The 15492-nt window shown below is 42.2% G+C and overlaps 1 protein-coding gene across 1 annotated transcript in view; it reads left to right on the top strand.

Moving 5' to 3' along the window:
- The window catches only part of GABRP (gamma-aminobutyric acid type A receptor subunit pi), a 126413-nt gene that overhangs the window by 68188 nt on the left and 42733 nt on the right, over window positions 1-15492 (top strand). The window contains exons 4-6 of the mRNA XM_069199336.1: window positions 3853-3920; window positions 5606-5823; window positions 13832-13914. Of these exons, the coding sequence (XP_069055437.1) occupies window positions 3853-3920; window positions 5606-5823; window positions 13832-13914 (369 nt within the window). The remainder of the gene's footprint in view (window positions 1-3852; window positions 3921-5605; window positions 5824-13831; window positions 13915-15492) is intronic.

Below are 15492 nucleotides of genomic sequence, written 5' to 3'. Positions count from 1 at the left end.
CTGAATTATAACATCTAACCAGATAAAAATTAAAAGAATTCGGCAAGACGACCCAGACAACTTAAATTCCTGAATAAGGACATGCAAAGGACTTAACATTAAACACCCCAAATCTTGATGCCAGCTTGAGCAATTCCCCCCTAGCTCAAGCCCCCATGGTAAAAGTTTGGTATCCATCCCAAACAATGTCTTCAATAAGCCACCCCATAGTGCTGAATCATGACAATGTCATATCTTTCAAAAAAAGTTAGCCAGTCCTAATTAGATTGCTTGGTCTTGAATCCAAAAATACTCTAGCACAGTAAAGTTATCAATAATTGCCCCCTGGATGATTTAGGACAGTGCTGTGCTGCATTAACACACTCATTCAGTGTGAACCCCTTGTCTCCAGTGTCCTTACGGGTCAGTCAATCACGGTCGACCAGAGTGGCAAGCGGAGAAAAGTGATTTGAGATTGCCACTTACACAATTTCTGTTGAATTAGACCTTGGCACCACAGGAGGTGATAGGTTTGAATCAGGAAGAAGGTGCCTATAAAAAAATGAAAAGGTAACACTTAAATGCTCATGTGGATATTATGGTTAGTTTTTTTAAAGATAAACTGTGGGTATTTGAAAGTGATAACCACACAATCTCCCCACCTGGGCCAATCCAGTCCACTCTTCGAACGAAAAGTAAATTCCTATAATCGCTGAGAGGAAATTGTATTCTTAGTTGCGATATCTTGTTTTTTATTTGACTGTAAACTCCGCCATGATGATTGAGAAAGGGGGAACATTTGAAAAAAAAAAACAACATATGGCCAGCATTCCATGGAAGTTTAAATGAAAGTGCTGTGAACTGCAACTGCAGCTCAATACAGGCCTGCTCATTTGTTTATCCGCATTACATCTTCTGGCTACTGGCTGGGCCAGCTGGACCCCTTGATGACAGTGAATGTTAGAACAGTTAATGGGCAACTGAAATGCACCATTGGGTACAGTGTAGACTCTACACTAGTGTTTACATTTCCTTGCAATGGGAATGGCGAGTTACAAAGTCAAGTTGAGCACGAGTCATACCTGAAGCAGGGGGACTTGATAAAGAATCAAAGGCGCATGTTTGCAAATAATTTTCTTTGAATACTGTTTCCAGCCCTTGTATTCTCTCCACCAGGGGAGCTAAGCATAAGCCCACAATTTCTTTAAATTTTCCCACCATCACCCCCCAGATATCTGAAAGGGGTCACCCACAGAAAGTTTTGCATTTGTGTCTCACCAGGGCTTCCATTGCCATGGTTGGGTTGCCCAGCCGGGGGTTTGGTCATCCTCTTTTTCCTCTTAACTCTATGGCCACAGTCACTGCATATTTCTGAGACTGATTCCCTCCTCCTAGGGCGCACTTGAGGAAATGGCACTTGGTATATTGATCTCTGGAATGATGGTTGAACGTTCATTTTACTCGAGCGATTCATACCTCTCTGCTAGGTCTATCTCCTTCGTTATGAACCCCATGGCCCTAGCCAATAATGAGTCTAAAGTTGTATTACTTGAATAATTTGCAATTATAGCACCTGGAAGTTTTGTTTTCCCTATCCTATTCTGCTTATGGTGGACCACATAAATGCCAAATGTACTTCTGTAATCACTGTTAACTAAATATAAAAATAAAAAGTCACTAATACACCAAAGTTCACCTGTACGTACCTTGCAGCCACTGGTGCTGAGGGGGGTAAATAACCACCCCAAAACAAAAGCCAAGAGAGGTGGCCCAGCCCAGCCTCTGCGAGTCAATGATGGACAAAGATGTGCCCGGTCTAAGAGCACTTTGATCCCACCTCCTGGTTGCTGGCAAGGAAGTCTGGTCCTCAGAGTCCTGGCAGTCCACTCCCAATAAGTCTGATGTCATGAGCTGTGGGAGAGGTTGCACTTAAGAGAGCTTTGGTCCTGCCATCTGTCTGCTGGCAAAGAAGACTTGGCCTTTGCTGTTATTATAAGTAGGCCTGAACGAAATTTTAATTATGCTTGCTTAGCTGCTGTAATTTTGGTAATTTTGGATAGCAAGATTTATGGGAAATTATGAAGATTACACTGCATCACATAATCGCGAGGAGAAATTTTAATGTGGGATGTACCGTTCAAGTAATTTGGAACATGACCATCATTTCTGCACAGTTCTTTTAACCTGGGTGGGCAAAAAACACTTCAGGCAGAGTTTTTAGTGGACAATTCAGGTAGTTTTTGAGAGCAAAACTACAAATCTGAATGCGAGCAACAGCATTTAGAGCAGAAGCAGCCAGAAATCACATTAAAATTACATTTTTGAGTTGAATTTCCACCAGAATGGGCCATTCAGTTAATTTTTTTTAGAGTAAGATGCATTTAAGCTGATGCAAAATACGCAAGTTTCTCAAACCCCAGAACATGTTGGTGCAATTGTGGAATTTATGTGCACATAGTAAAGATATGAGCATGCATGGAATTTCTTAAAAAGGTTAAAAAAAACAGTCTGTTTGTCAAGGGTATCAACTATGCAATACTCTGTTCGTTCAGCAAAAGGGCCATACTCCCAGCTCCCATATTATGGTAGCCCCAAAAGCTTCACTGTAGGATTTTCTTTCACTGATATTTGGTGGCAAAACACAAAGGGGCATATTTATGAGCCCCGTGCACCACCGGTGCATCACTTTTTTTGACTCTCCAGCGACGTAGAATGCAGACTCATATCTATGAGGCCACGCAAGGTCAGCAAAGGAGTAAGGCAAGGCAGTTCAAGTTGCTGCGTTGCCTTAGTCTGCATCAGAGGGGCATTCTACATGCATTGAGGTGGGTTTCCCACACAACACCCATGGGTTTCGACGCATTCCCAGCTTTACAAGGCTATGTAAACCTGGGAGTGCATCAAAACTGTGATATGTTTATTTCTCCTCATTTTCACCTCTTTCTTTGTGTCCTGGAAAATGCATCAATGGATAGTTTTTGTGCATGAAGATGTCCCTTCCTGCACAAAATCCATTCTGAATGCAATGCAGGCACCCTTGCACCATGGTGCAAAGGTCCTACATTGGTGCAAGGCAGCCAAAATGGCGCCAGTGCAGGGAAAGAGGACAGGAATGTAATATATTTCGTAAATACTGTGCATTTCTGTCTTTCTCTGTGGCTCAGGGCCGCACAGCAAGGCCACGTGCTGCGCTGCCATGCTCCACTTTCTTATAAATATGCCCCAGAGTTTCAGTGGCAAAACCCTCGCTAACAAAAAGGCTGAACTGTTGGCTTCCTCATTGTTTGTAATCAATACTTAAAAGTCTGTTGATGAATTTTCCAGTGACAAAACTATGAGTAGGCACTTTTTTTTTTTTTTTTAACTTTTTTTATTAACTTTGAAAGAGGAAGTAGCATTAGATAAAAGTAGGAAATGCAGTTCGGAAACTTAAAAGGACAGCATATGCAGAAAGAAAAACGAACTATTTTATGTTTGTGAACATAATCAAACAGCAGCCTTTATTTTTGTACCCTGGCATCTGCAATATATCAAAATATTGCACTTCCTTTTCTCTTCTGCTGTCTTTTTCTGTTAAGAAGTTTGGATGCAGCTCGCAAAGTGCAGGAGAGTCTGCATAAGGAACACACCTACAAAACCGTTGAAAATAGTAGAGTTGTGCTTACCAGATAAGGCTAAAGTTAAAACATTTGTAGCAAAGAAGAGCATATTTTATTTTTGTTAAAGTTCTACGTCCTTAGCCGAGTGCACTGTTGTTGAGTCGTTTTCACAGAGTTAATGATAAAATGTGTAATATGTTCCAGGTGTGCTTGCATCTCCCATTTTAATGGACTGTAAATTAAGTTCACTTTTTTCTCACAAACTCGTTTTCAGGAAAACCTGTTGTAGTAAAGGTGTCACTAGCGGTTGCCAGCATTGATGCCATTTCTGAAGCCAACATGGTGAGTTGTTTCATAAAGGCAATGAAATCATTAGCGGTCCGAAAGTGTGAAGCATGCGGCTACTTGGGAATAACTGGATTGTTTTCTTTCAAAGTATAGATACTGAGTAAGTGCTTGTGTCTAACTGATGGCAGCACAGGTGTGCTGCTCTAGCTCACTTTTTGGGGTTCCTATTGGTTTCTCTTTGGAATGCTTTTTCAGTCTTTCTCTTCCTTCTTCTTTCCCCTTTCTGTGTTTTTCCCTCTCAAGCTCTCAGGAAATGTCTGACGAGGAAAAATAAGTGCCGGACTACAAATGTGAGTCGTAGTGGCCCCCACCGGCAGCCACCAGTAAAAATTAAGCACTGGTCTTATCAGAAAACAGAATATACATTGGTGCATGAAACCAACTCGATGCTATAGTTATTTCTCACCTCCATCACTGAGTACACTAACCAGCAGCGTAACAAAACTTGAGGGAGTCCCCCTGCAAAGTAAGTGGAGGGCCCCCCGGACTGACTCAGGAGCTTTCAGCCCAGGGCTGTGGAGGCCTTTGTTACACCACTGGCACTAACTCGATACTATTATCATGGGTTCATATCATTAGCACAATATGTGATCAAAATTCATGACATTCTACCAATAAAGTTCAGTTTTGGATATAAATTCATGTGCAGAAGGTGTGATTTCAGAGGCAAAAGTCATTGGCTGTTGAGCATCTGCAGTTTACTCAAATGCCATATTTCTATAGCTCAGTAACTCGTTGTGCATTGATTCTCAGCTGAGTGATTGTTTGCAGGTGTGAGTATCTGCATACATGACCATAAAGATTATGTGAAAAGGTACTCAGAAGCGTACAAAGCTTAATTAAGTTTGTCCACTAGGCACGATTTGCATTTTAAACATGCAGGCAGTTACTTCACCTGTAACAGGATTTCTGTGGTTTTGTGTGGTATTGCAGTGTTTGCCACATGACTCTACATCTAGAGTAAGGGGCATATTCATGGGGATTTGGCGCTGGGCAGTGCAGAAAGTCATCTTGCTGCACTGCCCTGCACCAAACTGAATGGCCCGTGTCTATGGCATGTGGCGCATTCCTGTCCTTTCTCCCTTCGCTGGCGCACAATGGTCTCTCAAGTAATCCGTCTCAACACCATGCAAAACCTGCTGTCAGGGGTATTACTCTAAGATAGTAGTTTCAAGCAATTTTTAAGGATAAGTTAGGAATAAATACCTTGAAGGTCTTGGGTAGGCAGCCACATCGAGGGCTGAATGAATCATCTCAGCTACAAGATTTGACAGTGTAGTCAGCAGATCGCACATGGCTATACCATGTCTTTAGCCATTCACAAAGCACACATTTCACCAAGCAGTTACTGTTTTGTTAATACCTTTTCCTAATGAATAAAGTGTCAGGAGATGGAACTTTGGTGTCACAACCACAGACAGCACATAAGTTCATGCTTCTAGTGTATACCTCATAGAGTAATTGAAAGATGAATTATCCTCTACAAAATCATCCAGTTTGAACTGGCGTTTTCTTGCTTATTTTCTACATTGTCTTGATCATTCACGATTTTGTTTATTCTGAATTCTCCACAATACATTTCTAAGAAATTGTAGTTTCTAAATCCCCTGTGAATAGAAACTGATAACTCTATACTTTGTTTTTTTGTCTCGCATGGCACACCTCTCTCGTTTGAAAAGGATTACACAGCTACCATATTTCTGCGCCAGCGCTGGACTGATGAACGTCTGGTTTTCGAAGGCAACAAGAGTTTTAGTTTGGATGCTCGGTTGGTTCAGTTGCTTTGGGTCCCAGACACATACATTGTGGACTCCAAGAAGTCTTTCCTGCATGACATCACGGTGGAGAATCGTCTTATCAGGCTGTTCGCCAATGGCACTGTTCTGTATGCCATCAGGTAACCATTTCAATGGGACAACATTAATAGGTGAATGAATGGCATGTAATTGCTGCTGTACTGGTGTTGAGGCAGATGTAATTCCAGACCCGTACTTGTCTCACTACAGCTGATAATATGAACCAATTGCAAATTATCTGTATTTTTTTCCTAGAGCTCCATTGCTCACCCAAAAGACTTCCGACAACGTACAGTGTAAATGCTAAACTAATACTAGACCTCCACGCTCACATAAACCGTTGCTGCAGTCTGGTTTTGGGGACCTTTCATTAGTGACACCAGGCTTTACATAAATTAAACCTAACTAAAGCATGAATAGAGACCAATGTCAAACAATTACCAATGATAATCCTTATAATAAGCTAACGTACAGAGTTTTTTTAACAAAATATAAACTTGTAGATTTAAAACTTTGAATAATGGAAGTGTTTTTCATTGAGGGGCTCTAAGTGACATTAGATATACAAAGAGAGTGAAGCTTGAGTTGGCTCTGATGTCATTCAGAACTCTTCAAGGTGACAATCATCCCCATTATTATTCACCGTTTAACCATCTAAAATGTTATGTTATATATGGCCTCCAAAGTTTTCTGCCTCTGCTTCCTACATATAAACTGGCAGAGGAATAATGGGTTAGCCATACATTACATGGCTGGTTCTCCAAATGATAAAGTGTTTTCTTGCCATCCACCCACACCACTCTCGAAATAGATCCCTAACCTTTCCCCAAACTAAACCTTCCTCACCAACTGAAGATAAGTCTCCTTCACCCAAATCCGTACTGTAAAAAGATATACTTGGTCTCCTTCCACTGTCCACCCTCTGGGACTTCCGCTCCCTCCTTGCCCAAAGGATCTGGCTTTGCACTCACAGCAGCTTTGGGGGAGACGCTGGGCATCAGAGGTTGCTTCCTCATTTCAGTTCTTGTCTGTAGAGACCCATGCTGACAGGAGAGGCAGAAGAAGCCAGGTACAACTACACCCCAACATTCTCATGCCAAATTTGGGTCTCAAGACTCAATGAAGTAACGCAACAAAGGGAAGGGACCATTTTCCCTGGTGACCGCACAACAGTGGGTAGCCCCTTTTGTTACCCCTGTTGCTACAACACAGTAGTCAATAACTGGATTTCAATCTGATTGTTCATGATGGAGGGTTCCAATGAAAGCCTACGTAACAAGTAGGTAAATGGGAATGCTATTCATACTATGCTGAAGGCTGAGCAGTTCCATGGGCCTTTGTTGGATATTCTAGGTTGCATTGTTACTTTCACAAATTACGTAGAATTAAGTAGTTTATCCTGTAGTGTTCATTGAATATGGATTTGCCACTTGCTTTAGAAAATACATATTTTTATTTCACCATAGCAGGCACATATGTTTATATTTTCATTAAGTTAACAGTCGTTAACAATAATTAACCAATATTTTAAATAGGTGATTCTGTGTAATATTTTTAATGTAAACTATTTCAATTACATTGTCTGTGGGAGGAGACAGGGGATAAGGTTTAAGATTAGCAAACATCGACACAGTCAATAGGTTTTTCTTTTGTATATTAAGGCACCCAATTTTCAGAGGAAGATTCACCCTTATACGGACACATTGATGTAGATTAGTACAGCTACAGCCACCCTGGCACATAAAGACCAACATAGACCCCATGCCCACAGAGGAAGATAAATCCAGGCCCTGTGGACATAAAAACCCAAACAACACATTCAAAACTCACACAGACTAACAAATATGTATGGACACATCTGCACATGCACACATGATGGACTGATGCCAAAACAAGCAAACTGATTTATTTGTGTGTTAAAGCTCGCAAAGAATTTAGGGCCTGATTATAAGCTCGGCAAACGGAACACCCATCCACCAAACTCCCAATGAGGTGGTTGCAAAGGTGCTGGCTACCTCCCCGTTGGCCCCATTAAAATTTTCCCGCTGGGCTGATCGTCAGAAACCAAGGTTTCTGCCAGTTAGCCCAGCAGGAATGTGGCAACAGCATTGTCGCCAGCTCATAATCAAGCCAGCAGCAATGCTGCCACCCGCATAGGGCACCAGATCTGTCTTAATGTGCACTGTCTGCTATTACCTCCCCCCTTGGCCCCATTAAGACTTTCACGCTTGGCTGACCAGAGGCAGCCAAGGTTTTTGCAAGTCTGCCCAGCATGAAAGTGCCTCATAATCGAGCCGGCGGCAATGCTGCCATCCGCAGGGGACGCCAGCACGGTCGTAAAGTGCACTGTCTGCACTGCAGACAGTGCGCTTTATGATGGTGCTGGGCAGGGGGACCTCTACACCTTATCTCCGCCAGCCTTTTCATGGTGGACAAACCACCATGAAAAGGCTGGCAGAGAACCAGGTTGTAATCAGCAGGGCAGCACTGAGTTCAGCGCTGCCCGGGCTGATGCCAAACTGCACCACCGTCCACTCGCCAGGATTTCCGATCCTGATGGAGACGGCGGTAGGTTGGTGGGGCTGCCCTCTAACCTCGTAATGTGGTGGTCAGACCACCACAACCTTGGCAGTACGACAGCCACAGTGAGTGTGGCAGTGCGAGGACAGCCACAATCACAATAAGATCCTTAATGTTTCCTTTGCTGATATGTTTGCTACCAGTTGTGTTACAATAGCAGTTATAAAATACAGTTACGTTGTTCTCGTTTTTGTCGATGTCTTACTTTTTCATCAATGGTTTTGCCTCAGTGGTGAACCTACTTTAAGCAAATAGGTAACGTGCCTCTTCACAATATATAATCCCTTAATAACATTTTGTACCAGTGAAACTTTATTCAGAAAACACAGTCATCAAATTGGGCATCAATAAAGTGGAATCATCTTCTCATCTAATCAGACAGTGCCTGACAGCATGGGTAGCTCTCCATGAAGGGTTGCATGACAATACAATGCATGCCTTTACCAGGTATGCCTTTTCCATGCAGCTTTTACCATGCACATCTTTACCACACATTGTAAGTATAATAAGGTACGTGAAACCTACATGCACATAGTTGCAGTGAGGTGAAAATGTCACTGAAAGCATACAATTTTAAATAAACAAACCCAATTTAAGTAAGAGATTGAAATGTTTTATTTTTTTGGGAAAGCCCCCAAAACTCCTTTTTTTTAATTTACTTCTAATCTGCCCTTACCACTACCAATTACCCTTACCACCCTTTACTACTGCCCACCCCTAAACTCTAAAATTACCCTTGCCACCCTTTACTAGTACCCACCCCTAAACTTTAAAATGATCTTTACCACCCTTCACCTTTACCCACCCCTAAACCATATATATATACATGCCACCAGAGTACCAGTGATGCTTGGCCATCCTATATTAATAATTCTGAACAAACTGCTTTCAACTTGTGAGGTCAGTCAGTGATGTGGTGTTATAAGGGGTGTTCTGTTATGTTATTGATTGACATATTTGACTTAACATAGGCTACTAGATTCAATCGCTATTGCTATCTACTACTTTCATAACCATTAAATAGAAACTGTAATATATTTAATAAGCTTCAGCCTTGTTTCCAAGAAATTTTTCAAAGAAGATATTGATTTTCAGTGGCAGCGAGAAGGTGCGGTGCTGTGCTGTGAGACCTCAGTCTTACAAGTGAACCTTCCTAGTTTAGAGTTTGGCACTGAGTTACAAAAACACAGCTTCTGGACGTTCAAAATGTGGTTCATGGATGTTTACACACTGGAATTCCTCGATGTAGGCATTTATAAGTAATCAAGTGACATAACGTATAGCCAATTGAAAAGATCCTGTGCCTACAAAGAAAAATGAAGATTAGCATACTGGCCAAGAGACTTAAAGAGAATAAAAGTTCACAGCACAACTGTGGAACTTTATATATCTGATCAAAATTGATTTTAGGATTAAAAAAAAAAAAAAATGCCCTCATTCAATGGACTAAACAAAACGCTTGTCCATCACGTAAGGTCAAATACAGGTACAAGTATTCTAAAGCAATTTTCTTGAATCTTTTACTGCAAGAAAACAACTAATATTTTGTGATAGTTTACATAGGAGGATAACAAGATTATTAGGTTTAACCTACTAGACAGTGCATGGCATATTATGGCATAACAAGAATATGGAGAGGCTTGAAGTCAGCCTATTACTTACCATTGATTGATTTTCATTGTCAGGTTCATATGCCTGCTTCTTATTGGTGTCCCAGATTGTCAATCTTGTGTGTGCTTCTTTACAATCTATTTAAAAGGCTGGTGTTTGAAATTGGGTTTTTGGTTGGCAGTCAGGTTACCCTCTGTCCAAGCAAGAACCCTCACTCTAGTCAGGGTAAGTCACACACAATCCAAAATTAGCCTGTGCCCACCCTCTGGTAGCTTGGCACGAGCAGTCAGGCTTAACTTAGAAGGCAATGTGTAAAGTATTTGTGCAATAAATCATACAATACCACCATATAGCACCACAAAAATACACCACACAGTGTTTAGAAAAAAATATAATATTTATCAGGATAATTGTAGGTCAAAACGAATAAAGTTGCAATGTGAATTTGTAAAGATATCACTGAAAAGTGATATAAAGTGTCTTAAATCTTTAAAAAGCAAACAAAGTCTCTTTCAAGCACAAAGTACCTGGTTTGGAGTGGAAAATCTCCGCAGAGGGCCGCAGAAGAAGAGATACGTGGAAAAATGGTGCGTGAGTCGATTTATCCCAAGCACACACGGACTTGCGTCGTTATTTTCCACGCAAGGAAGTCGTGCGTTGTTTTCTGCCACGCGGACAGTCTCTTTCTGTGGATCGCGGGTATTACCAGATGTCCCAGGTCTGTGCGTAGATTCTCCTGCTTGTTTTCTGGCTGCGCGTTGTTCTGTGGGGCTGTGCGTCGAAGTTTCGCTCTCACAGCAGGCGTCGCGTCGATTTCTCCTCTGGAGGACGCGCGGCGTTGTCCTTGCGAGGCCGTGCGTCGAAGTTCCAGTCGTCCCGAAGGCGTTGCGTCGATCAGCGTCGGTGTATGGCGTTTTTCTCGCCGCAGAACAAGCTGTGCGTCAAAAATTTCGGCGCACGAAGCGTCCAAGTGAAAAAGAGAAGTCTTTTTGGTCCTGAGATTTCAAGCTCTATCCAAGCCCTTGTAGAGCACTTTCACAGCCAGACAAGAGTTCAGCAAGGCAGCAGGCCAACAGCAAGGCAGCAGTCCTTTGTAGAAAGCAGACAGGTGAGTCCTTTGAGCAGCCAGGCAGTTCTTCTTGGCAGGATGTAGTTTCTGGTTCAGGTTTCTTCTCCAGCAAGTGTCTGATGAGGTAGGGCAGAGGCCCTGTTTTATACCCAAATGTGCCTTTGAAGTGGGGGAGACTTCAAAGAGTGGCTAAGAAGTGCACCAGGTCCCCTATCAGTTCAATCCTGTCTGCCAGGGTCCCAGTAGGGGGTGTGGCAGTCCTTTGTGTGAGAGCAGGCCCTCCACCCTCCCAGCCCAGGAAGACCCATTCAAAATGCAGATGTATGCAAGTGAGGCTGAGTACCCTGTGTTTGGGGTGTGTCTGAGTGAATGCCCAAGGAGCTGTCAACTAAACCTAGCCAGACGTGGATTGTAAGGCACAGAAAGATTTAAGTGCAAAGAAATGCTCACTTTCTAAAAGTGGCATTTCTAGAATAGTAATATTAAATCCGACTTCACCAGTCAGCAGGATTTTGTATTACCATTCTGGCCATACTAAATATGACCTTTCTGCTCCTTTCAGATCAGCAGCTGCCACTTCAACAATGTATGAGGGCAGCCCCAATGTTAGCCTATGAAGGGAGCAGGCCTCACAGTAGTGTGAAAACGAATTTAGGAGTTTTACACTACCAGGACATATAACTACACAGGTACATGCCCTGCCTTTTACCCACACAGCACCCTGCTCTAGGGGTTACCTAGGGCACACATTAGGGGTGACATATGTAGAAAAAGGGGCTTGGCATGTACTTTTAAATGCCAAGTCAAAGTGGCAGTGAAACTGCACACACAGGCCTTGCAATGGCAGGCCTGAGACAAGGTTAAGGGGGCTACTTAAGTGGGTGGCACAACCAGTGCTGCAGGCCCACTAGTAGCATTTAATCTACAGGCCCTAGGCACATATAGTGCACATTACTAGGGACTTATAAGTAAATTAAATAGTTCAATCAGGTATGATCCAAAGTTACCATGTTTAAAAAGGGAGAGAGCATATGCACTTTAGCACTCGTTAGCAGTGGTAGAGTGCGCAGAGTCTAAAAGCCAGCAAAACAGGGTCCAAAAAATGGAGGGAGGCAGGCAAAAAGTTAGGGGTGACCACCCTAAGGCATGTCAGGTCTAACAGCTGGTATTACTGCTTCCACTTCTTGCATTTCGAGCACTATGTTTTTGAGTGAAGCAGTCTATTGGTGTGTGTGTGTGTGTGTGTGTTTGAGCCATCTCCCTCATGTACATGTCTCCTTTGCACTTGGCGTTGCTCTCTGTTTCCTGACTGCTTCTCCCCAGCCCCTTCCTATTACTCTCACTCATGTGCCTCTCCCCATTGCTGTGCCCCAACTGTGCCCTGCTGTGTTGCTTTCCCCCAACCTCCATGTTGCTTTCACTCCAGTCCTCCCCAAGTTGCTTTCACATCCCCTCCAGGCCCTGTGTTGCTTTCATGTTCCCACGCTTGTTGATTTATCATTCCCCCACGTCTGCTGCATTGCTTTGTCATTTCCCACCCACCCCCCACTGCGTTGCTTCTGTCCCCCCACCTGTACGCTTTAAAAATACATGCTTATGCAAGTTTTATTTCTTTGCAGTTACTGATCCACGTCAGATTTGTAACTAAAAAGAAAAAAGCACCCATGTCAGTTGGTAGGTGCATGCATGCATGGTGCGGCTGCCTACAAAATGATGGGCAGCAACATTTTTTAATTTATTTATTTTATTATGTGTCAAACTGCACAGCATCACCGAAGATGTATAGTGTGAATAGAAACCAATGCCAAAGCCAATAGGTCACGAAGAGTAGTTGATGAAGGACATAGGTTGGTTCTTCTACAAGGGACACATATATTGTCACAGTGTATTAATGAATATATTTCAATTTATAATGGAAGGAGAAAGCATGCTTTTTTACACAGAAGACATTGGTACATTTACAAAACAGCTCTGGCAAAGGCAAAAGGTCTAGTTTTAATTTGGTAATGCACACAAAGAAAGGCATGCATCAATACCATTTGCATATGTTGCATGCAAAAGGCTGTATATCATATTAAAGCCAGACATAGGGCCTGACTACGACCTTGGCGGAGGGATACTCTGTCACAAACGTGATGGATATCCTGTCCGCCATATTACAAGTTCCATTATATACAAAGGAACTTGTAAAACGACGGAAGGAATATCCGTCATGTCTGTGACGGAGTATTCCATCTGCCAAGGTCGCAATCAGGCCCCTACTGGCTTTGCCTGGGAAGAAGAAAGCGTGAATTGGTGTTTATTATATACATGTAAACCATTCCCTCAAGAATTCCAATGGAAGTACTTTTAGGAGTTGGAATGTTATGCAATATCATTAGGCAAGTCAGGAGAAAACTCCTGTGGGTGCAGCTTAAGACCTCTCTATGTATATTTTCAAAGATTGGTGACAATAGTTCAGTATACAACTGTTCTGTCAAGCCAGACCTCATAACACAGCTTTTATAAGATAATTCTACTATTATTTCCAAAGGAAGGTTTACTACCGCAGACGTAAATCATTATTTCAAAAATATAGAATTAATATAGCTTGCATTGGCCCTAGTGACAGTCAGTTACTGGAACCATTTATTTATCTTGTGTCCTTGAAATGTAAAATATTATGTATACTTTGACACTGTACTTGAAGCGCCTTTAGGCGTTTTAGTTGCGTTACTGCAATCTTTAAGAAATGCATATATTTGAGGTTTTTCCAGTTCTGCGGTAAATGCAATACTCATTGCAAAACTGGTGTCACTTTAATTTAATTTTTTGGTAATTGTGGTGATCTATTTCTGTTTTTTCCAAAGAATTACAACTACTGTTTCTTGCAAGATGGACCTTGCAAAATATCCCATGGACAAACAGACCTGCCAACTGCAGTTGGAAAGCTGTAAGTATGACATTTTACAGACAAGCGAGAATATTTGACCATTCTGAAGCTTTCTATCTGCTGTCACAGAAGTATAAATCTTTTCATTGTTCTGTTTACTCTGACTTATTCAGCAAATAGCCTTATGTGTTTTTTGTCCTGTTCTTCTGGGTGGTCCAGAAGGTAGCTAGAAAAAAAGATTTTCATATTTACATCATTCTGGACTAGTATGGTGAAGCTTTATTCAGCAATCGAGATTTCATGACCCAGAGCTTTGAAAAATTATATGCAACATAGTACTAGATAGGTTTTATGTGTGATAAAAGCATACTTTGATCAATGTACCTTGTTTCCCAAAAGTCAGGTATGGACAGGTGGAAATATCGTCTAGTTGATTTACTACTTATAAAACCTAGCCTTATTAATTTATGCATCTGATGCCCTCACATTTCTGAATTTATGCATCTGATTCCCTCACATTTCTGACTGCCGGTTAATTCAAATGGGTTCCAGCAATCTTCATGGTAAACTGAAACTGTCACTGATTCCAAAAAATCGGTGTGTGTACAAACATTTTCTCGAGCAGTAATATAGCATGCAGAAATATTTTACTCAAGTTCATTTATACTATGTTTTGTTTATTTCAAAATGATGAACTTATATATACCCTTCCCTCACATCTGAGAAATGTTATCCACATTCCTACTGTGTATACGGACTTACTCTTTGACATAACTACGGGCCTCATTACGAGTTTGGCTGTCCTGAGAAGACGACGTCAGACCGTTGCAATCTTGACGATCGGACTACCAGGAGATGGCCAACTCATCTGGGATCAGGGATCCGGACGAGATGGCAGCAGTGAAAGTCGTGGTCAGCCACGGCGGTGCTGAGTTCGGCACCTCCATGCTGATCATGACTTTCCTTTCCGCCAGTCAGTAAATGGCAGAGTCCCCACCATAAAAAGGCTGGCAGAAAGGCAGAATTGGGACCCCCCTGTTGGCACCCTCGGAATGCTCTAGCAGACAGTGCTCATTCCGAAGATACTGTGTGCGGCGGCATTAGCCTTGGCTCCTTGAGTGCCGCCACACTGTTTTGGACAGGCTGACCGGCAGGAACGTCGTAATATGACATTTCCTCTGGTCAGCCTGTTGGAAACATCGTAATACGCCGGCTTGATGGCCACCTCACCACCACCATATTGGAGTTCGGTTGGTTCAGCAGCCAAACTCATAATTAGCCCCTACATGTCTGACATAAAATGGATGTGAATGTGCCTTCCAGAAAAGTATGAAATCCCACATTGTTACAAGTTACAACCATGCAACTTTGCAAGTATTCACATAGCTTTGTGGGTATTCCTGACCTGGAAGGTCCACAACCAAACCCAGTGAGGAGGTTTGTCCAAAATAACTTTTTCTAATGCTGGTAGAATGTAAGCAATCTCGGTATGAGGTGATATATTTACAATTGTCATTCATCACATGAAGAATCCTAACAGTAGCAGGCTACAGATCTTTGTATGATGTCCATACAGCACTCCAGCTTTGAAAAAACAATACATGACTTATAATGCAGCATGAGACTGTATCAGCTGCT

Source organism: Pleurodeles waltl, chromosome 7 (genome assembly GCF_031143425.1).
Source record: "Pleurodeles waltl isolate 20211129_DDA chromosome 7, aPleWal1.hap1.20221129, whole genome shotgun sequence".
In the NCBI taxonomy this organism is placed as follows: Eukaryota; Metazoa; Chordata; class Amphibia; order Caudata; family Salamandridae; genus Pleurodeles; species Pleurodeles waltl.
This window is presented reverse-complemented; position numbering and strand designations above follow the sequence as displayed.